Below are 27186 nucleotides of genomic sequence, written 5' to 3'. Positions count from 1 at the left end.
AACAGTACTGACTGCATTGTGCCAAGTGTAAAGTTTGGTGGAGGGGGATTATGGTGTGAGGCTGTTTTTCAGGAACTGGGCTCAGCCCCTTAGTTCCAGTGAAAGAAACTCTTAATGCTTCAGCATACCAAGATATTTTGGACAATTTGATGCTCCCAAGCAGTTTGGGGATGGCCCCTTCGTGTTCCAACAATACTGCACACTAGTGCACAAAGTAAGGTCCATAAAGAGATGGATGAGCGAGTTTGGTGAGGAAGAACTTGACTGGCCTGCACAGAGTCCTGACCTCAACTCGACAGAACAGCTTTGGGATGACTTAGAGTGGAGACAGTGAGCCAGGCCTTCTCATCCAACATCAGTGTCTGACCTCACAGATGGGCTTCTGGAAAAATAGTCAAAAATTCCCATAAGCACACTCCTAAACCTTGTGGAAAGCCTTCCCAGAAGAGTTGAAGCTGTTATAGCTGCAAGGAGCGGGCTGACATCATATTACACCCTATGGATTAAGAATGGGATGTCACTCAAATGCATATGAGCATATACTTTTGGCAATATAGTGTATCTGAGAAACATAGGTTTTAAGAAAGCCCAGAGTGTTAAATAATTGATGCAAGCAACAGGAGAATTTTATCGACAGAGGTGCAAAAGACGTGCAGAAGTGGAGGAGCCAGTACAATATGATATGAATTTTTATTGTTTTTACAGATGCATGTATACACTCTAATGCATATTTTATCAAATCTACAAGAAGCACACAGTCTTTGGAGATTCTTCTATGCGTACAGATTAAATTAAAGACCCCCTCGGATGAAAATTGCGATTTTAACCTTGTTCACGTATCCATATAGTGTTTTTATACTCCATGACTGAACATTTTTACCTTGCAGCTGTACTGTAGGTTTGCTGTTTTGGTGCTCTCCTCTCCTCCATGTCCAACGTTGTGTGTGTGTGTGTGTGTGTGTGTGTGTGTGTGTGTTTTGATGCTGTAGATATTTTTATGCCCAAATAATGCAAAAGTTTAACCTTCTGTCAAAGCTGTTTTAAGACATGAAAATGAGAATGACTTTGACGATTTGCGATTATACCGATAACCTTGTCCATCCATACACACTGAGACACACAAACTCTGTCACACATTTTCTCCCTTGCCAGTCAATGATGGTGTCAGCGAGTTTTTCACAGGTAGGTGGGAGTCAACAGGAAAGACTGAGCCATATAATGAGTCTCGAGCCCAGTGTGGGGGCTGGTTGGCTGACTGCACTGACCTGTTGTTTGGGCTAATATGAACACAAACACATTCAAGTAGCTAACAATAGAGTTAAGCCTTCACACATATATAAGCTGTCACTTATTAGAAAGAAAGTTACTAGATGATAAATCTCTCAAGAGAAAAGTGTTTTAATGGAACAGTCTTGTGATGTCTTTTGAATTCCTTGAGGGGAAAAATCTTCAAATTTCGGAAATGCACATCTAGCTGTAAGAAAACACACGCCTAGGAGAAAGCAGGAATGAAGAGGTGACAGGAAATGTAGTAGCTTTATTGAGGCGAGGGAGTAGCTACAGAATTAAACAGATGATAGACAGAAAGAAGAACTGGTCCCTGCCCTTGAATCCATCCTTTTCTCCATCTTTCCCATCACCGCGGATCACAGCGAGTCTAAATGAAACAAGTTATTAAGGTGTGTCGCACTCAAACATGAATATGGATCATTTGATTTCATTAGCATGAGATTCTACTGTTGGTTCATCTCTGAATAGCGTCTGATTGCAGCAGCTTTTGAGGATCCTCCTAAGGTGGCCTCACGTGAATACCATTTGATTTGGGCCTCGGTGGCATAGTCATTTGCATTCATGAAATCTTTTTCCTGCTTTTTTAGTTTTGTAGGGCTTTGTTGAGCTAACGATATGTTGACTCGGTGGCCACTATTATCCCCCAACACACACACACACACACACACACACACACACACACACACCTCCGACACCTCAGTTTTCTCTCTAATTAGCAATTTCTTTTTTCTTGTGGCCTTGAAATTGAGTTTGGGTTCTGGAATGAGCACACATTTTTTTTTTTTTCCCCTTGTACCAGTGTTGTGAGCTTTGACTAACCCCCTTAAAAAATTGTTTCCTGTAAAAAAAAAACAAAACAAAAAGAAGAAAAACCTCACTGGTAAATTGCTCCTGCTTCCCTTGTTGCCTTTAGTGTCCGGTTTGAAATCTCTGCCTGACATTTGCTCCTCGCTAACCATTTCCCTCTACCCCCTCCTTTCACGATTTATCTTTAAACTGCCATACGGCTATGTTTTAATTTCTCTTGATGCAGATATGCATAATTAATGTGGCACCCAGTGAGGGTAGAGGCCTTGGCTTCCATCTTAGTCTATTTATACCCCCCACCCCACACCAGCCATTCCTGATTTCTCTCTGTGTCTCTCTCAGTTGATTCTGAAGCTTTTTAAAAGATTTCTTTCGCTTTCTGATTCCCCTCATTTTTCTTCTTTTTTTTTAAAGACTTTTGTGTTTATCAGCTCTGTCTTCCTTTATCCCTCTCTCTTCCTTCTCCCTTCCTCACTCTCTGTGTAGTGTTAATCTCTGACAGACACTGCTCCCGTTCCCAGCGTGAAACCAAAACAGCAGCATAGAATTTTGAGGGGGGGGGGGGGGGGTGGAGAAGAAGACGACGACGAAGAGAGAAAAAAAATGCACCGTAAACACCGATCCCCAGACATTTTCTTTTTCTTTTCTGATGTCTTCCATTTAATTTCTCTCACCTCCCACCTTCCATTGACAAGACATCCATTCACTACCTCAGTCACTGAGCCTCTGTTGATTTTCTTTGTGCAGTTGTATGGCAACTTCAAAAGCTCAACCTAACCAGGAGGCAGGGGAACAGAAGAATTTTACTGCATTGACGTGGTTATCTGAGATGACTCAGCTAGTCTTGAGATATATTTAGAGTTGTACTGTTAATAAACAAGACATTAGTTAGTGAAATAATATTTTAACCATCTCAGTGACTCGTTAAAATGCCGCACACCCAATAATCATTCCAGTGAGATGGCTGCAGTGTGACAATTTGATACCTCACATAATAGTGTGACGCTGACATCAAATGAGGATGCATCATATTTCAAGGCTACAAGCTCTGAGGCTCTGAGAATAGAACCTTTTGTTTCTGTTGAGCTGCATCTACTCGGGGTCTTTTTTTTTTTTTTTTTTTTTTTTTCTTATTCTATCTTTCAGTGTTTTTGTAATAATCACCACAGAAAGGATCTCTGATTGGAACTGTTTTTGTTGTGTAACTGCTCACCAGGTGGGAGAGGAGGCAAGAATAAGAAGGGGGGGGGCAGAGATGGCGTTTTTGAGCAGGGATGAGAGCAGGCTAAGTGGACAGTAATATGTGAATGCACTCTTCTGCCTACGTATACTGTCACTTCTATTGACCTCATTCAGTCTGGGTGTTCTCTCATCTACTGTACACCCCTGACTGCCTACTCAGTAACACTTACCTCTATTTTGCATACATTTTAATAACTTATTCTCACATATAGGCAAGTTAAGAAAAAACATGCACAATGATATTTGAAAAAGTCGCTATCGTAGTTCGTAAGCTCTCCATGTTTTTACTACCGTTATTTTTCTATTCATACCGTAGATTCACCATAGGTTCATAAAGTGGTTTGAGTCTGGGAGGAGACACACACCGTATATCGGGGGGGCACAAGCTAGTGTACACCTAATGCTGGTCCTAAGGGGGTGGAGTGGGGTGAGGAGGGTGGTCCGGCACAATATCTGTCCGAATCAAACGCCCATCCATCCTCTGTAGCGACCCCTTGGGAAGGGAGCAACCCAAAGTACTTACCTACCATGGGTTCATAAGGCCTTCCCCTTCTTTATGTAACATCCATAACAAATACAACAATCATTACAACTGTCTTATTCACTTGGATGAATTGTCCTCTATTTGACTAAACATGAAATAACAGAGTAAAAGCTACATGTCATTATTCAAAGTCATTGCACACCTGAGTTACTTAGTTACTTTGCAGTTTGATAGAAGTCCTAATTTCATCTTACAGTTAAGCTGTATTCGAAAATATTAAAGAAATACTGATTACATAACAAAACATCTGTAATTATAGTAAAACAAATAAAAACAAGGAAACTTCCAAATTCCTAACACAGAAACACACGCAGCACTTACTTCAGTCTCTGTGTAGGGGTTCAGTCTCTTGGTTTCATGTGGTGTCGCATGCTGTCCTAAATGTGGCCCCTTTGTGCCTAAGAGAGGTCCTCCCCCCCTTACCCACATTTTCCACCTTGTGACATGAACACTGTGTGCATCAGGCTGCCATGGGTGGGGGTTGGCAAAGGCTGTCTTCAGACCTGCAGGAGGTTGTGTTGTGGAGCGTTGATGAGTCACTGTGCCAGCGTGGCATCACAGATGCCTTGCTAATGCCTGCCTGTGCAGATCTCTCTGCTTTAATAACTGTTCTTGGTGAGCATTTTGATTAAATGCTAATAAACCCAATGCCTTTGTAATATGAGGAGGATTTTTCCTTCTGCTCACATATAAACGCACACTGTGGCAATTGGGTTGTGAAGTGTTACTTAGTGTGTCTTCTTCGGTTTGTCCCTGCACATCTGTGATCATTGCAACCTAGATCAGTTAATTTAGTATTCTTCACACATACACCCCCCCCCCCCCCCCCCCCCCCCCCCCCCCTTCATGGATCTGACAATTTTTTTTACATGTCTTATTTTGCCACACAGCGCCGCAGGACTGCATCGAATTTCTTCACGTCTTCCATGCTCTTACATTGATTTCCGATCAAGCTTGAATTATTTTGGCACGAGGTCGATTACACAAGTGCTGGATCTCACAGCCGTTGACCATGTCTCCTCCTTTTTTGTTCTCTCTCACACACACACACACACACCTGCCTCATGTTGTTTATACCGGCCTCTTTTCCCCGCTTTGGTTTTGTATCTATTTTTGACATTTGTTTCTTTGTCATACTTCGGCATACTCATGCTGCGTGCGGGCACGCGTGTGAGTGAAAGTGAATAAGTATACATAATGAATAATTCATGGTGTGGTTTCCTGGTCAGCGAGACAGACGGAGGGGATGGTGAACTGCCCCTCAGGTCCTTTTTCCCCATCACATGCTGTAGTTAAACAAACCATGATTGCAGAAGGCAGCCCCATATCCGGATTACTGTTGCTTTATAGCCACAGACAGGATCTGTCCCCATCCATTCATAACTCTAGGACTAGCCTAACAGCATGACCATTTTGGACTATATCCATACAAGAAATATTTAATGCTTCTCCTATCATATGGTAGCTTGTTGCCAAAAGCGGTTACAAACAAGTATGTTTTATTAGCTAAGAGTAACATGGGACCCATATTTAATTATTCAATTTAAGGGACAAGAGTAAAGTTAGTTAGAAAGGGTATTCAAAGAGTTCATGTTGTATTTAGAATTGCCCTTTTTGGATATTTAAACCTGTAAATCTTGTTTTGGAGCAGTAATTTTTGGTTCTTTTCTGAAAGTAGATCTGTTTCTTGCTGAAAGGAGGAGAGAAAAAAAAGCTCTAGTTGCATGACCTCTGCAAACCATCCTAGTATGCAGTTTAGAAAGAAAAAGTTTGACCTTGAAACCCGCATTATGAGCATAGCGCCATTAATTGTTGTTTGAGTTCACTTCTGACCATAAATTCTGTGGCTCACAAAAGCTTGCCTACATTACTTTGGATTAATTGGTGTCACAGGTGGAGTTCAGCTTTTAGTTTTGCAGCAGTTTGGAATTTAAGTACTGCTCAGCCTCTTTGTTCCTCGAAAGTAGTGAATTATAGCTCGCTCGCGCCATCGCAGACGGAGAGATAAACGGGCCTGAATGGAGGTGGAGAGATGAGAGAGAAAGAGGTAGGAACCTTCTCACTGCTTTATAGCCACAACGCGTTTACAAGGGCGACCTTGTGTTTAGTGTGCGTTTGAGTCTTTGTGACGGAATTGCAACTTCATCGTCCACCCTGATAAGTGGAACCTGCAAACTGCGCTAAGACTGCAACACAGTGCACACAGGGACCCACTGAATCCTTTTAGCCTGTCCCCTACATGAAGGGCACTGCAGTGCTCTTCCACATCAATGAGGGCGATGGTATAATGCTCTCTCTCTCATTTTTTTTTTTCTCTTACACTACACTCCAGTTTTTTCCACACTGCATTTCGCTGCTTCTAGCTTTTTAAACATACTGTTAGGCAAAATGAAGGTATTGGACATGGGGCATCAGTGTGAGTGCTCATATTCATAGACACTTTCCTTGAATTATTACTGAACCTGAGGGCAGAAGACTGTTTCATAAGGGATTGAAGCAGCAGGAAAAGGAGAAAAAAAAAAAGGCTTCTGTTGTCTTTGTCGTGTCTTTATTTGCCCTTTCTCCACTTGGACTAGTCCTTCTCACTTAAAAGGGAAATAGCCAAGCTACATATTGGATTTTGGTCTGGCTGCGAATACCCGAGGCAGCCAGCCAGATAGCCAGCGGCTGTGTCAATAAACACGTCACTCCTCGTCTTATTGTTTGGCTTCATTTATTCCTTCTTCCAGCTTGTTCGAATTTGCTATTATATTCCACCTGTCTATGCAGTGCTGTTAGTCAGAGATGGCTAATGAAGAAAATGATTATAAATGCTGTGTAAAACTCAGAAAAGAATTAATTAAGATATATAAATGCCTTTCATCCTACTTGGATGTATATTAAAAATGTTAAATAACTAGCCAGTAAAACAAAAGACAAAAATGAGATGATATTTGCAAGGTCAAGTGATGGGCGGGGCATCTTGGGGTCATTAAGGAAGTTTAAGAATGTCCTTTATTGTTTTGTTTTTTTTTTGTTTTGTTTTCTCTCAAAGAATTGTAAATCCTTATTAGGTCAGCTTATTGTCCTCATTCTCCATCATCCCTTTATTTTTTTATTGCTTTAGTTTTCACTTCATTAGTATTTATGCATTTGCACAAGCGCACACACTTTTATTCTTTGCTTTTGTGCCAAGGTTGTCTTCCATCACCTTAACTTGCACCCTCTCATCATATTTAGTGTGCATGTTGCTTTCAGTAACCTCTTTTCTTTGCCCCCCTTCTTTTCTTTTTTGTTTGTTTGTTTACCCTGACACTCAAATAAATATTGTTTTGATACAGTTTCATTCACTCACTTTGAACGCACACAAACTCCCAAATCCTCTTGCTGTGTTGCCTTCTGAGCTGCTGGGCTGCTAGGTGCTTATCTAAACATGAGCACTGGTTGACACTGTAACAAAAATGGCATGCAGTTGGCATCAGAGGCGAAATTAATAGTGTCACATTCATTATCAGCAAACAAATTCTGCCCTCAGTTGGGAGAATTCTTAAGCTACTTCAGTCTGAAGCACTGCTGAAATAAATGTCTTATTGACATTTTCACCTGGAATAATAAGATCTTTTTTTTTTAGGGCTTTCTCGCAATATTCTCTCTCTTGCAATTTGCTCTGGATAATGTACAGTTCTAAAAATGGTTTATATTCTGTGTCCTTCACCATGTGTCAGCTGAATCTCAGATGAGCCAGCCTGAGGAAATTGCTTTGTGCATCTATGGTTTATTGATGCTCAGATTGATCATATTCTGTTAATGCATAACATATTAGCAGTTTGACAGACAGGTGCATATTTATTTCTTTGTTTCTCCACCATACATACATCAAATATATAGACTAGTACTGCAGTACAATCACTCTTATAGCTTCTTGCAATCCAGAAGCCATATGTAGGGGTTATGACAAGGAATCATTTCTTTAGTAATCACCAACATTAATGCATTTTTTATGTGTGTGGCACTGGCCTCAGTGCTAATGGTTTCCTTGGCAACACAGCATCGCCTTGGCTGTAGGTTTAAGGCATACCACAAGGACACACATGCACAGAAGTCAGCAGTCATTATAAAAAGAGTCACTCAGTCCTTGCGACATTTCTGATACAGTGTCTGTATTTTTTTCTGTGATGTCAGAAACTAGAAGAGCGGAATACTTGCTGCCGTTCACACAGACTATCCACCTGTTACCTTCCATACACCTTCTGTATTTTTGTCTCTGTGGTTCACGCCAGTCTTACATCGCTTGCTTCCTTTAAAAGTTTCTAAACACCCGTCTTCTGCTGCAGAGAGACCATACATATCTGGACCTACCGTTTCCTCTTTTCTTTTCCCTCTGGCCTTTTCCTCTGCTTTCACAAGGATCCCATTTATCTCTCTGTGTCTGTGTGTGTCTGTGTGTGTGCGTGAGAATGAACCCTGGCGTGAGAAGGAATATAGCTCTAAATGATCTGAATAAATAAGCGCCAAATAAAGGCCATAAAGAGGAGAGACTTGAAGCAGTAATCCTTCGCCAGCTTACCCCAGCATAACGTCGTCACACCTGCACCTTTATCCCTGCCTCAGCATCGCCTTCCATCTACCTCTTCTCTCATTCCATTTCTTTATATCCCTTACCAACAACAGAGAGGCTATCTCAGTGGCTGTGTCAGCGATCAGCACCCCCCCCCCCCCCTTTTTTTTTTTTCCCTATGTTTCCCAGAGGACAGTCGGGGGCATAAAGGGAAGAACAAGCCTTGCAAAATCTTTTCAAAATCCAAACGGAGATTGGGCGCTCAGCTTTGAATTCAGCCAGATAAAGCTAATGGCAGAAGTGGGCGACAGGCAGGAGGCTGTGTATAAGCACACTTCGATTGAGGCCAACTATAGAAATGTAGTTTCTTTAAACCCCTTTTCTGGCTGAATCTCTCTCTGAATGTGCAGGGGTGTACGCAGGGTAAGTTCCCAGAAAGGCTGGCCAAGGCACTGCAGTTTCTTAAAATGCTTTCATTGCCAGCTGAATTTCCCTTAAAGTGAGAGCGTTTACTATTGCTTGTACTGCTTCCAAAGCCTATGGTAAATTATCTTTGTGTGACATTCATGAAGTCATTTTATTAATGTTAGTGGTGACTGGATGTACACCAGATGTACAGCTCAGCAGAGGTCGGGAGTCGGAAATTGAATTAGGGAAACATAGAGTACCTAAGTTTCCCTAATTCCCTCATGAAGTCCCACCCATTCCAGGTTATCTTCTGTTCTACTGTTTCAGTGTGTTTTCCCAAATGGTTTCTTCATTGCACATTATCAACAGCTGGGTTCCCTGTTCATACTCAAAAAAAAAAAAAAAAAAAAAAAAAAAAAAAAGATGCCAGCTTTAGCATTAGTATTCTGCTACTACTATGTAATGCTTTGGTAGCCTTTGGTAGCTCTGCGTCTAAGACTAATGAAGGCTGTAGTTGTCAGGAGCTGTGCTCTTGTTAGCACAGTGGCCTCTGGTGTTTCTACACTGCTGACATTTAGCACAACTATTACAGTGCCCTCTGAAAAGCTGCCTGTTTGGAACAGGCAGATTGCACGCTTGCTTTGACATGATAACAGCTCTGATAGAATAGGGTTATATAGGGGAAGGTGATAGTTCGCAAATATAGCATACAGTCTGATCTCGATTAAGAAAAAATGTTACACAATTGGAATGATGTTACGTTTGCTAACAATCCAGTGTGAAAGCTTTTGTTGTATTGTCGTGCCCACATTTCACCGCGGTGTTTCCCACAGGTTTTAAATTTACCGGTGGCGATGGTGGTGTGGGCAGCAGCACAGAGTGTGACTGATGTGCACGCACAATCATGCAGTTTAGAGGGGGAGTGTAAGTAACCTCACATGCAGGCAGCCTAACAGTAAACAGCTTTTAGCCAAAATGTGACGACAGCTCATCCAAAGGACTTCACACTCGACGCTGCATTTCCTCGGATCCCTGGCAATACACTCGCCAAGTAGCTCAGATGAATGGCGGTTGAGAGAAGCAGACGCGCATACAGAGATTCCTTCGTTTATTAGCCTGACACGCCCACAGACAAACATTTACTTCCACATACATGTTATACTGTCGCTCCATATTTTTTTGTTTACTACCTCATCGCAACTTGTTAGCCACTTTTGGCTGAGAATTGACACCGAGGAACACATGCAGTCACACACACCGAGTTATTATCTCCTGGAACAATACTAATAGATGCATGTACTGCTGTGAGCAAACAGTTTGTGCCTCTTCTGCCAACAGAGTGGGATGGTGAATGCTTGCCAAGTCTCTTCTACCCTGAGCCTCCTCTATTTCTCCTTTCCTCTCCCCCAATCATAAACCCTAACCTTTCCGTGTCTCCCATTTCTGTTTTTATTCTTTGTTTTAATCATTTTCGGCTTCTCACTCTGTTTTATTCTTCCCATGGGCTGAGCCACGTCCTTTTCTTTTTCTGCTTCTCAAATCCCCTTTGCACGTTACTGTTGTGCTGTTTTCTTTTTTTCTTTTTTCCCCCTAACTTGTCTCACCAGGCCCTAATGTTTACACTCTTAGAGTACAAACTTGGTTTAAAGTTATTTTTGTTGCAATAACAGCAAAACTATAATTGATGGACAAACACAAGCCTGTCTGCACATATATGCCTTTGATGTGTCAGGACATGTTTAATTAGCTGAAGTGAGAGTGGCGGGGGGGGGGAGTATAACTGGCTCACTAATTATTGGCTCCCTCGTTGGGCAGGAACTCTTATATCAGCCAGACTGATGAGGTCGTGTACAGCTTCGGGCCACGCTGCCTCTGATTCACCTGTTCTTGAAAGGTTCTTTGATCTGAAATGCTTTACAGATCTCTGAAAAAGAGTCATTGTTCAAGGTATCTGCAGTTCTGACCGTTGACTGTATATAAAAGGTGGGTGTATCTGATGTGACATCACCCACTGGGCAGAGAAGTATTGTTTTGAAGCCTCAGGCTCATCAACTTTGCTGTCCCCTTCTTGTTGTTTTGAAACTACAAGTGTTGAGCAAGGGGATTATTTCACAGAGAAACCGAGGGTCACTGTAAGCTTATATGGTAGTGAGTAGTCAGTCACAGGGTAGGTTCTTCCCTAAAGCTTGCTCTGCTTTACCGTCCTTTTTGGCTCTAATGGGGGTCATAATTCACAAAGGGAACATCACATTGAAACTAGCGATCGAGGCCATAAACTCATCAGAAAAGGGTTTGGTGAGCAGTAGCGTCATTTTCTCATTGGCTTCTTTACAGGTTGACTTCTTTGTGTAACCAGAAGAGTCACCTCCATTACAAAGGATGCAGGATTGAAGTTATTTTACATTTGCTTCACTTATTCCTAGTAGCTGAGTCCCATCTTTTGTCATCTGTAGTGCTGGAGTGGCAGTAATGCAGACTTTCTGTCATTTTATAAGTAACATTGTAGGATCTTTCCTTTCCTGTAGGATCTCTCCTGTGGAGCTTTAGTTCACTGTAGTTGTTAGAAAATGAAATCAAACCATTTCTCTTTTTTTCTGTTTGTTGATGTGTGGTTTTGCTTAAGCATCCAAATTTAATAAATTGCATATTGCTATTTATAGTTTTCCTTCTCAGCTTCCACTGACTTATGGTTAAGCTGGTGTCATTGCAGAAAATCTTATAAACTTAATTTTTTTTTGCGTGCCATCTGACATCAATAAAGCGCCACTGTATCTTTCTGCCTGTTTTCTGGGATGGCATATGCTTTGATCAGTTTTTATGTGGAGGTGGCATAGTTAGACTGCCACAGGTTCACTCCTACAGTCACTCCTACACAAGCACTTTTACATAGACAACATGCTGTCACGCATCTGTATTTGTTGTTGTTACAGAGAGCTGAATTTTATCCTAAGACATGACCAAAAAAAAAAAAACAAAAAAACACTGGACATCACAGCTTCACAGAGCACTTCACAGCTCTTTTTCCTCTTTAGACTGAAGGCTAGCCAGGTTTAGTTGAAGTCCGAATTAAAGGGGGAAAGACAATGAGCTGCTTACTAAAAAAAATCATATTGTTTCCCTGCCGCAAGAGATCTGCCAGCAAACCCTTTTTTTTTTTTTTCTCCTTTAAAATAAGGGCTGCATTTTAAGTAAGCATGCTTGGAGATGATGTTTATTTGGGCTGCATTAAATCTTTTGGTTGGCATCAGCGCCTGAATCCTCTTCCCCCATAAAAACAGCTTGTGAGCTTATTTCCCCTCCCTTTCTGTTTTGAGTATACAGGAGCTGCATTACATTTTATTCCACTTAGATTAAGTTCTTAGCAAAGTCTGACAATTTTTTCAAAAACCCCCTACTGAAGGTTAAAAACTCACTTTCCACAGTGCAGCGAGGCTTAAGTTATTGACTGCAAACAGAGGTTGGGTATTGATTTGTTTGATCTTTAAAGATCACTGCTGACCCAACTGCGTGCACACACACACATTCACATTTAAACACACAGTATTTTGCTGCAGCGACTGAATAATTTTGGCTCCACATGAAAACTGTGTTTCAACCCTGGTGTTGCGCTACGCAGCTTGTCAGGGCTTTCATCTTGACGTTGCTTTCCTTTGCCATTCTCTGCTCAGCGGTGCACATTTTCGCAGCAAGTCTTTCACATTAGCACACTGCTTGTCATCTTGAAGTCCACATCAGAGTAAATGCATGAGCCTTCAGTTACTACACTGAGCTCTTCTTAAAGTACACAATAGGGGCTTCTTATTTATTGCAATCACATTTTAAAATTCTCCTCTCAGCTTCGTTGCTCTTTGTTCTTATCCTTGCCCTCTGTCTCCCTCTTTTTCACACTACTTTTCTTCTCCACTTCTTTCTCTATGTACCTTCTTGCGATGCTGCTGTCCTCTGACATACTGAATTAGAGTGTCATAGATAATTTGAATTCTTGCCCTCACCATCGAGCTCAGTTTATTCTCTCTCCCTGGTCCGTTTTTTTTTTTTCTCAGTCTCTTTTCTTGTCTTGTTCAATACAGGACACCATTTTGTAACCCCGCTCCCACCCCTCCACAATCACCAAAATGTCTACGCTCAGATACACACATTGTCATCCTTGAAAAGATGAAATCCCAGAATACTCTCCATAAACTCCATGCACTGCTAGTTGCATTGAGTGTCAGTCTTCCGGTTTGCAAGAAAAGCTTCCTTTGTCCTCATTTCTTTCCATGCAGCAAAAGCAAAGATTTTCTCAGTGACACTTGTGTATGGGCTTTTTCTGATCTTTCACTGGCTCTGTATCTGCATGGAAAACATACAAGGATGTCATGGAAACTAAAAAAGAAAAGGAAAAACTGTTCTGGAAAGTCACATCAGTTCTCCTGTAGTGTGGTTCACACATGAGAACATGAATCTAAATCCCTGAATGGCAGAGAAAATTAGATGAAGTGAAGGACGTCTCACGCTTCAGTCACTTCACAACACATGTATGCTACAGAATATGCATTGTTTACTGTGGCTTGATGATAGAAATGTTTAGGTTGTTAAGAAATTCAATATGGTGTCAGAGGACTTCTTCAATCTCTGCAGGAGCCTCTCACAAGAAGATGTACTGCCTGATGGCAATGCAAACTTCATTTACAGACGAGCAAAAATATTGAATATGAGGGATGTCAGTGGTCAGAACATTTGCTTGGCAGCTTGTGCTTAGTTCAGCTCTAAATGGGAACCCAGAGCTTGTTAATACATTTCAGGTTAAACATATCAAAACAGTCCAGAACCGATGACATAAATGTATCTGAACCATGTGGCTTTGGATACTCTTGTTTGTTTCTGTATGAAAGTGTTTGTGTGGGTGAATGAGGGCTGATCCTGAGTGCAGTATCCTTGGTGATGCTATGCCTGTGATCATGATTTCTGTCCAGGATCAAAATCTCAACTAGCAGTAAAATTAATGATCAATAGCCCCCTCCCCCCATTCGGTGTGTGCGCGTGTGTGCGTGCGCGTGTGTGCGTGTGTGTTTTTGCTGTATATCTGCGCGCGTGTATTTATGTCTTTTATTTGTTAGTGTGCTCAAAAACCTCAGCACACCCCACCTCACATATGGCTCAGTCCCCTGCTTGCTGCTCTCAGTGGACGTGATTTACTAGACACACAAACACACATACACACACCTCGGACTCAACTGTTGGATGGGATCATAAAAGTAAGGCTTCATCGTCTCTGGCTGCTAAGAAAACAGGGATGTTTTTCACCCACCAAAAGGGCAATAAACTCTGTCTCACAGGGAGTAACACACTTGAGCGGTTTGCCACGTGGGGGCGGGGCGGGGCGGGGCGGGGGGGGGCTCACACAGCCCACCTGCCATTCACTCTGTTACGGCAGCTAAATCTGTGTGAATTTGACCACAGAATATGTCTCTGTTGGCATACACCTATTCAACATTACAGCCTCAACTGCCCCAGGCACATTGCCAGCAGGATACTGTGACGAAATTTCTTCTTCTGCCTCTGTTGACCCCAGTAACAACAAATCATATCACCAGCTGGTCACTGAATATGGCTATTTGCCTCAGTTTTCACACAGCTGAAGTCAGATGTAACAGCATGCATCGACTTGCCTGTAGAAATTCCTCCAATCCACAAACACGACTCTCACCTTTACCTTAAATGTTTCTTGATATTTCAAAATAAATATGTAAAATATGTTCTCAGTATGAAATGCACTATATTGCCAAAAGTATTCACTCACCCATCCAAATCATTGAATTTAGGTATTCCAAGCACTTCCATGGCCACAGGTGTATAATATCAAGCACCTAGGCATGCATACGGCTTCTACAAACATTTGTGAAAGAATGGGTCGATCTCAGGAGCTCAGTGAATTTCAGTGTGGTATTGTGATAGGATGCACCTCTGCAACAAGTTGAGTCAAGAAATTTCCTACTAAATATTCCACAATCAGCTGTTATGGGTATAACTAAGTCGAAGAGATTGGGAATGACTGTAACTTTGCGAGTGGTAGGCCACGTAAAATCACAAAGCAGGTTCAGCGGATACTAATGCACATATCGTACAGAGGTCACCAATTTTGAAGGTCTGTAATGATTGACTTGCTACAGACCTCCAAACTTCATGTGGCCTTCAGATTAGCTCAGGAACAGTGCATAGAGAGCTTTGTGGAATGGGTTTCCATGGACAAGCAGCTGCATCCAAGCCTTTACATCACCAAGCGCAATGCAAAACATTGGATGCAGTGGTATAAAACATGCCACCACTGGACTCTAGAGCGATGGAGATGTATTCTCTACAGTGACAAATCACGCTTCTTCATCTGGCAGTCCGATGGATGAGTCTGGGTTTGGTGGTTGCCAGGAGAACGGTACTTGTCTGACTGCATTGTGCCAAGTGTAATGTTTGGTGGAGGGGGGGGATTATGTTTGTTTTTCAGGAACTGGGCTCGGCCCCTTAGTTCCAGTGAAAGGAACTCTTAATGCTTCAGCATACCAAGACATTTTAGACAGTTTCATGCTACCAACTTTGTGGGAGCAGTTTGGGGATGGCCCCTTCCTGTTCCAACATGACTGTGCATCAGTGCATAAAGCAAGGTCCATAAAGACATGGATGAGTGAGTTTGGTGTGGAAGAACTTGACTGGCCTGCACAGAGTCCTGACCTCAACCCGATAGAACACCTTTGGGATGAATTAGAGCAGTGACTGTGAACCAGGCCTTCTCATTGAACATCACAAATGCGCTTCTGGAAGAATGGTCAAAAATCCCCATAAACACACTCCTAAACCTTGTGGAAAGCCTTCCCAGAAGAGTTGAAGCTGTTTTAGCTGCAAAGCGTGGGCCAACATCAAATTAAACTTTGTGGATTAAGAATGTCACTCAAGTTCAAATGCCTGTGAAGACAGGCGAGTGAATACTTTTGACAATAGTGCACATTGTTTATGTAATAATTTTATTAGCAAAGATAAAATAGCAAAGCCAAGTAATTAACATGGACTAAGTAAATAATCTCAACTCCCTTAAACCAGCAAGAGCTTGTCATAATAAGCACGGCCCTGCTTAATTCCTCTGTCGTTGTACTGTGGTGTGCTGTGTCCACCGTTGACTCTGCCCTCTGTTACAGTCCCTCTATTTGACATTAGGACCCAACAACTCTTTGGCCCTGACTCATGTTGACTCACAAGGCAGCACGCTCACAGGCCTGCTTAGAATAGCCTCCTCTCTGCTCTACTAGCACAGTGGCTAGTGTTCACATAGAAATCCTGGAGGATGCGCCATGCAGCACACATCCCTTGCTTAAACTGGGGATGCAGATACGAGGCAGCTTGCATAATTGGTTTTAAATTGGAGTATGATTCTTAGTACTAACTAATTCATAAAAGACAAATGCAAAAATAAATACTGTGATTATGGAATCACTTGAAGTGTAAGAGGCAACACCTTTTTAGGAGACATTGAGCAGGCTTTGAATGTGTAATGCTATTGATTATAATACCTATAGGTCTAGGTCATCTTTTAATGGAACGCTTTTACTCGTCCCAGCTTCTATACTGTATTGCACAGTAATTAACATGAGAAAAAACCTAATTAAAAGATTGCATCAAAATAATTGGGTTTCAGAATGTCCTGTAAGCTCTTTTAAGTTTAAAATGAACTACTTGCTTTTTTAAATTGAATAACGAGCAAGTGTGTTTACTTTTGGAGCAGGTTTAAGGACTTTGACCTTTGACACAGAAAGCATTCACATGCACACTGCCCCTACAGTTCCATTTACACTAACCTCTTCCTTCCTTTCTGCTTGTATATTCATCAGTGTTCCTTACTCAAATACCCCAGTGGTCCAGTTTATTTCTCTATCCTCTATTGTATCGGCACTTCTTATTCGCTGCACTCTGCTACATAATTACCCCCCCAAACACACACACACACACACACACACACACAACCGAGTGACATAGTCACACACACTCTACACTCATACTCTCCTTGTGGTGCAATTCATGCCATTCACCAATCATGCGAGAGCCATGACGGCCAAGTTATATATCCCCCATTCCATCTGTAGCTGGCACTCTTGCATCACATTTGCTCTGCTTACTCCTTTCCCAAGTGCCTTTGCTCTTGCTTTCTTTCACTCTCTCCTGCTTTGCTTTTCCCTTCTTTTGGTAGTTCCACTTTCATCTTTCCCTATTTTCTATTTTTTTGATTGTTTTTCTCTATCCCCCCCCCCCCCCCCCCCCCCACCCCCCCCCCCCCCCATCTCCACCATGCTGGCCTTATTCTCCTTTAATTAACCCTCTTGTCATCACCTTCATGTGTCTTCTCATCTGTTTCTTTTAGTCTCTCAGAAATGCTTCTGCCATCACAAAAAGCTGTGCCACATTTTGTGTGCCTACATTTTTTTGTCATTGCTTTCTGCTGTTTTGCACCCTGTATCTGTCTGTCTTCAGTTTTGACCAAATCCCTCCCCACACACACACACACACACACACACACACACACACACACACACACACACATTGTGATTCTCACTATATATCGTTGATAAATATTTCAATTTTGATATCACTGTATCTCCTTTGTCCTCTAACTCGTCTCTCACCCTGCTCCACAGGCTCGGTGAGCTGTGGTTAAATAGGTTCATCTTGCCCTGCTTCCTCTTTCAAATGGCTTCATGATTGCTAATGAAGCACACAAACAGGGGGGGGGGGAAACATGATGTGGAGGAGGAAGGGAAGTGTTTCCCATGGAGACGGGCCCTTCAGTGGCTGGTGAGCTGATTGGCTGATTGATGACCCTGTAGCCATTTTGAACGATTAGCATGACGGAGCCTTTTATAGCACAGCGCAGACCACATAGCACAACATACTTTTTTTTTTTTTTCCCCCCTACTTCAGGGTTGAACAGTTTGATGAAGCATAAACCCCATCCTGCTTATACCTCTCTGAGGCAAAGGAGGTGTAATATACCACGCCAAGCTTATGATAGAATGTCATAACAGAGCTGAATGCGTAATACGGTGCTTACATCTGGCCACTTAGTCACAATCTATCTAAACCCACAACATTATCCATTTAGAAATAGCATGGTGATCCCTACTTTCTTTCACTTGTTTGAACATTCCTCTCACATGTGTCCTATTAGAGACAATCAGGAGCTCATTGTCTGGATTTGCCTAGTTATCAAAACAATTATAAGTAAACAAAAGACGTGGGAGACAAAGGCATGCAATCTGAGATATGAGCTTTAGTTAGAAATGGACAGTACAGGATGAAATGGTCACATTAACTGTTCAGTTTAGATTATTTAATTTACCGTCTTTTTTTCTTTTTGTTGCATTTCTCTGCATTTTATCTCTGTTAAACTATGTACAGCACACAGCAAAATGAATGTCTGGCACAAGAAAAAGAAGGGTAGGATAGCAAGAACTGTAGCTGTTTAATCGTGTCTGATTTTTGCCCAAGTGACCAGTTTTGACAGCCCTGGATATACTGCAGTAGGTCACTTTTGCTCAAGCTAAACTCATATGTGGACATAAAACTGCATTTTTGCATTGTGTATCAAGAGATTAAATTATTTCTTTCCTGTTGTGCTGCCTCTAAATATTTTCCAGCTCTCATTTTTTCCATCTTTTCATCTTTTTTTTTTTTTCTTTCTCCAGATGTCTCTTTTCATTGTGATCATCATATCCATTCCCTGTAATGTACAGTGTTAGAAGACATCTAAATTATACATTTACAACAAATGCTGTCTTATTCTACAGCATTTGATGTGTTTCAAAGCACATCTATTAAAACATTTCTAAAAAGGTGTGCTTTGGAAATCACTTGCAGTGCATATTCTCTCTCTCCTTCAGCAGTCCTTTTTGACCTCCATTTCTTACTCTAGCTCACTTCTCCATCTTGTCCTTTTCATATTTTTCAGAATTGGCCTTTTACCCCTTGAAATAAACAGTCATCTCTTCTGTTAGCCTCTACCTCACATGAAGCACATATGCTCTCAGCTTACTGCCACTCTCTTTTTTTTTCTTTAAAATGTAACAAAAAAAAAAACCCAAACACTTCTGTCTCTGGACTTCCTGTGCCACAAAGGTTGAAATGCCACGCTGTTGGAAAGAGAAGTTCAGATATTCCTGCCTCTCATATACTCCTCCTAACCAGCTTTTCATTTGCCACACGTACGGGTTATGTAAACTGGTACTGTGAACTACACTACCAGCCTGAAGCTTTGCTGCCAGTACACGCCTGGGACTGTGGCTCTGCTTACGTCTTGGTTCTATTAATGTCTTGATTAGCTTCATAGTTTTAAGCTTTATGGAGGTTAATTTGTAAGGACTATCTATGTTGGTTGTGATGATTATGATCAACACAACACCCACAGAGATCTTTTGTAGTATTCTCTTGGTCATCTCTCACCCACATGTTGCCCACTCCAAGCATGGTATTCTGTTGTTTTCTGAAATGTTCTCCCAGTGTACTGCATACGGCTTTTCTCTTTTACATTTAGATAAACCAAGCTTGAGACACTGTATATCATTAAATAAGAGAAGAGAGAGTCACAGAAAATGCTGTGCTCCGTATTGTTTTTTCCTAAAAAACAAGATGTGGTTTACTAGAATACTACAGGTGAGGTTTCCTATCCACTGTGTATCATTTCTTTTGTTAGAGCTCTGAGGCTTTATTATGATTGAGAGGGGTGATACTGTTGAAGATGAAAAATGCACAGTTAACAGTGAGACCTGAATGCATTTGTCACCATAAAAAGGCCCCATACTGATTGATGAAGCCCCAACAGCTGGAAATGTAATGAAAAGTGAAATGAGGATCTATATTTTTTGGCAAAGTGCACCTTTTTCACTCATTACCTTTGTGATTAATAATACTAGCTTGTGATATAGAAAATGAGCTCGGTAACACAGATTGTATTCTTGAGACGCATTAGATCGTGAGCATCTCAATTAAAAAAGTATTCATAATAGCCCCGCTATATTTCTCTGTGAATGTACCATAAGTTCTTTTTAACCCGTTGCTTGTGGAACTTAAACTTTCATCAAATACGTGCTTTGTTCAGCCACACATTGATAAAGCACCATGACAGTCACTAGTGGATATAAAACGCAAAGGAAAACAAAGTAAACAAAAAGCAGACTCTTCTGTCACTGTAAATAATATAATAAGAGGTTTGGACGGATATTTTAAAAAGCCCCATCCACTTCTGCACCATGATTCATTCTGCCTGAGTCATTCAGCACACTTAGGGTTAAAGTATAGCTGCAGCATCTTACTGCAGTGTCTAAAGCATTTGGCTGATTGTTACAGTATATGCCAGGAGAAGAAGAGAAGGGGGGGAAAAAAAACATCTCTCTCTAATACTTATTTTTTTTCTTCCAAAAATCCTTTTTATTGCATTTATAACATTTGGCACAGTACAAATTCTTGGTGCTTTTACAAGATAAACCTGTAAGATCGACACTGATCTTTTTTTTTTCTTCGGATTTTGTTAAAGAAAGTCTTCTCTGTATAAATATTTTTTTCGTATCACTGCATTCTCTGTAGCATGGTGTAAAAATCACACAGAATGCCCTCTTTTAAAACAAGACTACCCTCATTTGTCAAAGTCAAGACAGCATCTTAAACAACTCATTATTTTAAATAGAAGTTACAAGTTAGAAAATAGTTTCAATTTCTTTTTAATATACGTTTCTCTATCACCAACCCATGGTAATTTTAGTTCGTCCATATATATATTTATTTATAAGCATGTACAACAAGAAATCATCAGTCTTTTAAATTTTGCACTCTGTACAAAAGTATATCCTGTCCTTTTTTTCGTTGTGCATTCTATTGCATGATTTTAAATGAGGAAAATACAAGGGGTGTGTGAAACAGGGATGGGTGGGAGCTCGGAAACTGGGAAAAGGAGTGAGAGCCTTTTCGGGGCCTTTTTAAATCTGAGTCTCCTGTACCTTCTCCTTGTTGTGAGTTTTTATGACATAGGGCTCAGCCATTGCTGTGATGGCACTGGGCAAGGTTCGCGGCAAAGAGTTTCCAACATTGTTCTCTGTCCATTTAGCCCCATGGCCAGTTGGTTTATAGGTATTATATTTGGGCTTTAGAGTGTTGTAGTCCACCTTATGAGGGCTGTAGTCCAGTTTATGTGGACTGTAATCCAGTTTAGGTCTCTGAGTTTGTGGACTGAATTCAGACTTGAAGGCGCTGTAATCCATTTTGTGGGGGCTGAAGTCAGTCTTGCAGGCGCTGTAATCTGTTGCAGTCTTATGTGGCGTGTAGTGGTCCTTAGGTTTGTAGGTACTGTCTGTTTTAGATCTCTGAGCACTGTAGTCTGTTTTGGATTTGGGCTGAGTGCTATAGTCAGGCTTAAATGGACTGTAATCAGGTTTAGGTCTTGGATGCGTACCAAAGTCAGGCTTGAATGGACTATATTCTCCTTTAGGTCTGTGTTGTGTGTTGTAGTCTGATTTTAATGGGCTGTAGTCATGTTTAGGTTTCGGTTGGGTGCTGTAGTCTCGTTTGAATGGGCTGAAGTCACTCTTCTGTCTGGGATGAGTGCTGTAATCTGGTTTGAAGGGGCTGTAGTCTGATTTAGTTTTTGGATGAGTACCAAAGTCTGGTTTGAATGGGCTGTATTCTGCTTTAGGTTTGTGAGTGCTGTATTCCGGTCTAAATGGGCTGTAGTCAGGCTTTGGTCTGTGAAGGCTAAAATCAGGTGTAGATTTGTGAGTGCTGTAATCTGGGATGGATTTGTGGCTGCTAAAGTCCATATTTGGCTTGTATGTGGTATATTCAGCCTTCGGCTTGTGTAGGGTGAAATCAGGCTGGGGTTTGTATTCAACCTTGGGTTTGTGAAAGCTGTAGTCAGTCTTGTGGCTGATGAAGTCCAGTTTGTGTATGCTGTTATGGTCCCGAATTTCAGGCAATGTGAGAGCTGACTCTTGGGCTGCAGATGCTGGTGGTGGAAGGTCCTCCTCATCCACCTGTATAATCTCTACGGTGCGGGCAGCTGCCACTGTGCTCCTCTGCTGGTGGCGCTTTCTCAGTTTGTAGAAGGCAATGAGCATGACAGCAGCCAGTAGTGTCACTGCCACAAAGCAGCCTATTATGATCTTAGTGGTCTTCATCACTTCATCAAGACTTGGCCCAGACTTGCCTGGCTTGCCAGTGGCACCTTGAATTCCTGGCAACACAGATGGTTTAGCTGCACCTGGTGGGCTGTCAGTGTTTTGCAGCAGTACAGTTGGTGTGGAGATGAAGACCGGTTGAAAGACGGAAGGAGAGGCCGTTGTAGTTGTTGTCCCTAGGCCTACTCCTCCTCCGGCAACACCAGCACCTGCAGCAGCAGTGGTTGTTGTAGTTTTCGGTTTGGGCATCTCAGTGGTTGGCCCCATGACCTCCACGGTTACTGTGGTAAAGTAGCTTAAGTTGGATGTGTTAAGCTCAGCTGCACTCACATTTAGGTAGGCTGAGGCATTGGAGTTCCCAGCTGCATTGGAGACCATGCAGGTATAAGTGCCAGTGTCTGCTGCCAGGACATTTGAGAAATTAAGGGTACCATCATTGAGGACTGATATTCTTGGGTGACTAGATGCATGTGTCAGTATAGTCCCGTTGGGTAGGAGCCAACGCACTGAAGACATTGGAGCTGTGCGGCACCGAAGCTCAGCCACACGCCCTGCTGAGATGTTCAAGTCCCTTGGTGCATCAGCAATGAATGGCGCAGAACACTGGACTGCAGCACCCTCACCTCGGTCCACCTCAACCAGCTGTCGACCTCTCATGCTGGCAGGTGAGTGACAGCGTCCACAGCAAGTTGAGTTAGTAGGGATGTATTCCCTTAGCCAGCGTGCTAACCATACAGCCTCACAACCACAGTTCCAAGGGTTATGGTGGAGGTGGAGCTCCACCAGATACCTGAGCGGGGAGAACAAATCATGTGGCACAGCGCTCAGATTATTATGGGCAAGATTAAGCTCCACCAGTGAAGATAGGTCATCGAAAGCATTGCGCTCTATTACTGTGATTTGGGAGTTCATCACCCATAGCTTTTTCAATGAGCGTAGACCTTTGAAAGAGCCTGGTTTTATCACTGGAAAGAGATTTTCAGAAATCTCCAGCTCCTCTAGGCCTTTGAGAGGACTCAGGTTTGGCATATCACCCCTTACGTTGCACATTCCCAGGTTGAGGTACTTGAGGTTTTGTAGGCCCTCAAAAGCTCCTTCTGAGATGTATTCCAGTTTCCTTAACTCTCCCAGGTCCAGTCGCATGAGTGAGGGTACCCGGTTGAAGGCATAGGAAGGAATACTTTCAATGGGGTTGTTCCTCAGCCAAAGTTCTCTTAGTTTGGATAGGTATTCAAAGGCCCCACTGGGCACCACCGTCAACCGGTTGTCAAACAGCTCCAGTGTGTTGAGGCTGGTGAGTCCATTAAACGCACCCACCTCAATCTGCCGAATGGCATTTCGCCCAAGCTGGAGCACCTCAAGGTGGTGCAGATGGCGGAAGGAGTCAGCCTGCACCGCCTCAATGGCGTTTTCCATTAGATTGAGGTGTCGCGTGTTGGCAGGAATCCCAGGGGGCACACGGGTGAGGCCACGACGAGTGCACACCACTTTCCCCTGCTGATTACTACAGGAACACTGCGGTGGACAGCCCTGGGGTCCTTGAGACACCGCCGCCCCCGCCGAGGCCAGGGAGGCGCTGCTCCACGCTCGCGCCATCAGGAAGACTACACAGAGCAGGGCGGCTTTCCTGGCACGATGCACAGCTACCCGCCCCAGGAGACTCATGATGTGGCACGTTCATAATTCAGCATCATCTGGGGGGGAGGATGAGGATGTTTGGGGCTGGTGTTTGTGGGGTTTGGAGGCAAGGAAAGTAGGTGGTTGGCTAGCAGTATTGTTTAGGGGGGCCAGAGTAAAGACGTTAAGGGAACTGATGAGGGTAAGGGGAGAGCATGGGTTTGGGTTTGGGTGGTTGCTAAGGAGCAAGAGGACTTGACCTATCCTCAGTTAAGAAGTGATTTTATTTCCATGAACCGTGCTCAGCGGCAGAAGGAGATGGGAAGGTGGAGAGGACTGGGTTTTCTGAAACATGTGTATGAGAAGGACATGATGGTAAATTAAGCAACCAAAAACCGTATTACAAGACAGAGGCGAGGGGAGGGTGTTACAAACTGATGCAAAGAGGGTTTGAAACACTAGACACCTACCTCAAGTTATTATTACAGGTCCTTGAACTGAGATATATAGCTTCCCTCCTTTTTGCAATCAGAAAGAGCTGATGTATTCGCATCAGATGTATTTATATCCAAGAGCAGCAAAGAAAACCTTTTATGTTTGCCCTGTCAAAACAGGCATCAGTGCCAAAGAGCTTAAACAAGATGAGCCCTTTTGTAAATCCATACATCCAAAGAGAAAGGTTCGAAGGCCCTTTGTGAGTGTTTTTCTTCCTTTACGTGCAGATTACCAAAAAAAAAGAAGAAGAAGAAAAAAAGAAGACTGTAGCTAGGAATCCAGTCAGGCTCGCAAAACAGCAGTGCTCCCTTGCTCTCTCTTTGCTGTCGGCTCCTCTTCTCTTGCTTGTCCTTGGAATCCGACAGTTGATCCCCCTGTTAAACACCTTAGCCAGGTCTCCATAGTCCAGGCAACCACAGAGATGCACACGCACAATTTTTTTTTTTTTTTGTGCAACAAAACCCAAGGCAGAAACGACAAAAGAAGGGAGGTAGGTAGAAGGGATTGGGATTGGAGAAAGAATATTTAAAAAAAAAAAAAAAAAAAAAATCCACAGTCCTTTCCACTGTTCTGTGCTTTTCGTTTGCAGTGGTTAGGAGGAGATACAAAAAAAAGACCCCCTCCTCTCTGTATTCCTCTTTTCACTTTTTAGTAGTCAATCAGTTGGTCGGTTGGTCAGTCTGACAGCCCTTCTCCCTCACTTGCACTCTTTTCTTTTCTCCCCTTTTAAATGGAGTGTCATGTCCACTTGATTCTTCTTAATTTTTTTTCTTTCCTCCTGGGGAGCTCTTGGCAGCAGTTGAAAAGGCTAGGCAACACACACAGCCTTCATTAGCTTCTTTTTCCTTTTAACTAGCCACATGCTCCAGCCTCGGCAGCCGCGGTGGCGACAGCAGCAATTGCAAACGCACACACACCATCCCTGCGAAGCATACAGCAGCAGTCGCGAGCACACACAGCAGCAGCTGCAGCCTGCCTCCCGTGCACTTCCCAATAATCCGTCAGTTTCTTCAGAGGGGGTGTTGGGTTGGGGCTGGAAGGGGGTGCTGGGAGGAGTGGGGGTATTGTAGCTGGGTTGATCGAGGTGGGTTAGAGGGAGGAGGGGTGGCGCACAGTTTCTCCTTCCTCTCTCTGGCTTGTTTCTTTTTCCCCTCTTGTTTCCAGTTCTTTTTTCCCCCCTCCTTTTCTTGTGGTGATCAGCACCCCCTCGCTAATGCAGCGTCCAACTGGGAGAGGAGCAAGGCAGAGAAGGCAAGCGCTGGGCAAGCGCGGCTTACAGGCGTGACGTTAACAGCAACGTCGATGTGGAAAGGATCTGTTGTAGCAGCAAAAGAGAGAGCGTGCGCCGTCTCTCTCTCCCTCACCGTCTCTCTATCTCCCACTCTCTCTTTCTCTCTCACACACACCCTCTCTTGCGCTCTCTCACACCCTCTTTTTCTCCCTGCCTCCCTCACGCTCTCTGCAGTGTCCTGAGGTATTTGGGTGAGCTCAAAGCACTCAGACCTTTTTAGAGATCTACCTCTTCAAAAACCAGTTTGCTCCTGCTGTCCTCCGCTCTCTCTTTTTTTTTTTAATGCTCATAGCCTCTTGTTCTGTGGCTTTCTGAGGCTTTTGTGGCTTAGGGGAATAGACAGGCTGTCCAAGCACAAGTCAGAGATGGACAGTGGCATCCCCACAGCAACCATATTTTAACCCTCTCATGCCCAGCAATAACCCAACCATTCTGAGTCTGGCAAAGCTTTCCAGCATTGCTTTGGTGTCAAAGGAAGGCAGATGGGACACCGCTTCTCTCGCTCTCTGGCTTCCTCTCTTTCATCATACTCTTTCTTTCTTTTCTCAGCCCCCTCACTCTTTTATCTTTGTTTTCTTTTCACTTCAGCTCTCTTTGCTCTCACTCCTTTTGCTCTGTCCTTTCGTGGAAAAATAGGGGAACATGAATGGACTGCTGACGCATCCTGCTTGGAGGACTGCTCGGGTTTGATGCAGTATGTTATGTGCATTAACTCCCTCCACCCACTCCACCACCACCCTCCTCACTATCTTTCCCACTTTGCTCACTCTTAGTCTGTCACTGTGTCACTCTACCGGCTGGCTGTTTCTTTACATACAAGTTTACAGTCACAAAAACTTTTTTTGTCACCAAATTTTGTTTCTCAGGTTGTAATGAGGTATAATTGAATCCCTGTTTCGTGCTTGAGTTCAAGGAAATTAAAAGTTTTTGATTGCAACGACCAAGTTATGTTGTGAAATCCATCATCAGATACTTAATTGGAAGTTACTCTAAAATGAGAGAATTGATTTCTTTAAAAAATTAATACAGAAAATGAAGTGCATTGTATAAAATGGAGACTCTGCTTCCCCTTCCAACTCGCACGCCTTTGAATGTAGTTAGAGAACTTTAAACAGGCAGGCCTTAACCCTCAATTTGAGCGCAAACTGTCGCTCTGGGAAGCACACAGCCATAAAGGTCATGTTAAAGGAGGCACACTGGAAAAAAAAAAACAAGACGAGCTTTACCTTCCTGATGCAAAAAGGAGAGGTAAAACGAATGTAGCCGACTGTCCCGTAACGCTCTACCTCAAACGATTTGTCCCAGCCTCACGCCCATTAAACTAGGCAGCAGCGTGGGTAATTTATGCTTGGTAAAGCTAGCTGTGACACTGCTGCTTAGGTGTGTGCATTTGTATTTGAGCTAGAGAGTAAGCGTGTGAAAAAAAAAAAAAAAAAAACAGACAAAAAGAGGGAGGAGAGAAGGCACACAAGCTAGAAAAGGTCACACTGCCTGTAGCGCAGTATGTTATTCCCACTGGCACAGAAGTATAGAGCCAACTCCTATATTATACACACACAGACTTTCTCCTTGACTTCACTGCAGTTGAATATGAACAGGCTTCAATGAAGCACATGTAACAGTGAGGTGGCAGCCACAGGAGTATAGGGGAGATTTTCCTGTATTATGAAAGAAAAGCTATTTCGTCTCCTTTCCTCTGGGATTCCATTGCATCGCTGCCCTGCAGAGCATGATATCACAGGTGTACTGCAGCTTCTTTAGTGCATTCTCTGAG

General features: G+C 42.8%; 2 protein-coding genes across 2 annotated transcripts in view; one reads left to right on the top strand and one right to left on the bottom strand.

Annotated features, from left to right (window-relative positions):
• Window positions 1-27186, top strand: part of snd1 (staphylococcal nuclease and tudor domain containing 1) — a 172100-nt gene that overhangs the window by 62194 nt on the left and 82720 nt on the right. The window lies entirely within an intron of this gene.
• On the bottom strand, window positions 20241-23853 carry lrrc4.1 (leucine rich repeat containing 4.1). Its single transcript, XM_030719704.1, has 2 exons — window positions 23831-23853; window positions 20241-23747 (listed from the first exon to the last, which is right to left on the bottom strand). The coding sequence occupies exon 2, from the start codon at window positions 23672-23674 to the stop codon at window positions 20816-20818; it is 2859 nt and encodes a 952-aa protein (XP_030575564.1). The 5' UTR covers window positions 23675-23747; window positions 23831-23853; the 3' UTR covers window positions 20241-20815.

The sequence above is a fragment of the Archocentrus centrarchus genome, chromosome 23 (genome assembly GCF_007364275.1).
Source record: "Archocentrus centrarchus isolate MPI-CPG fArcCen1 chromosome 23, fArcCen1, whole genome shotgun sequence".
Lineage (NCBI taxonomy): Eukaryota > Metazoa > Chordata > Actinopteri > Cichliformes > Cichlidae > Archocentrus > Archocentrus centrarchus.
Note: the sequence above shows the minus strand (reverse complement) of the source record. Positions and strands in the feature narration are given on the sequence as shown.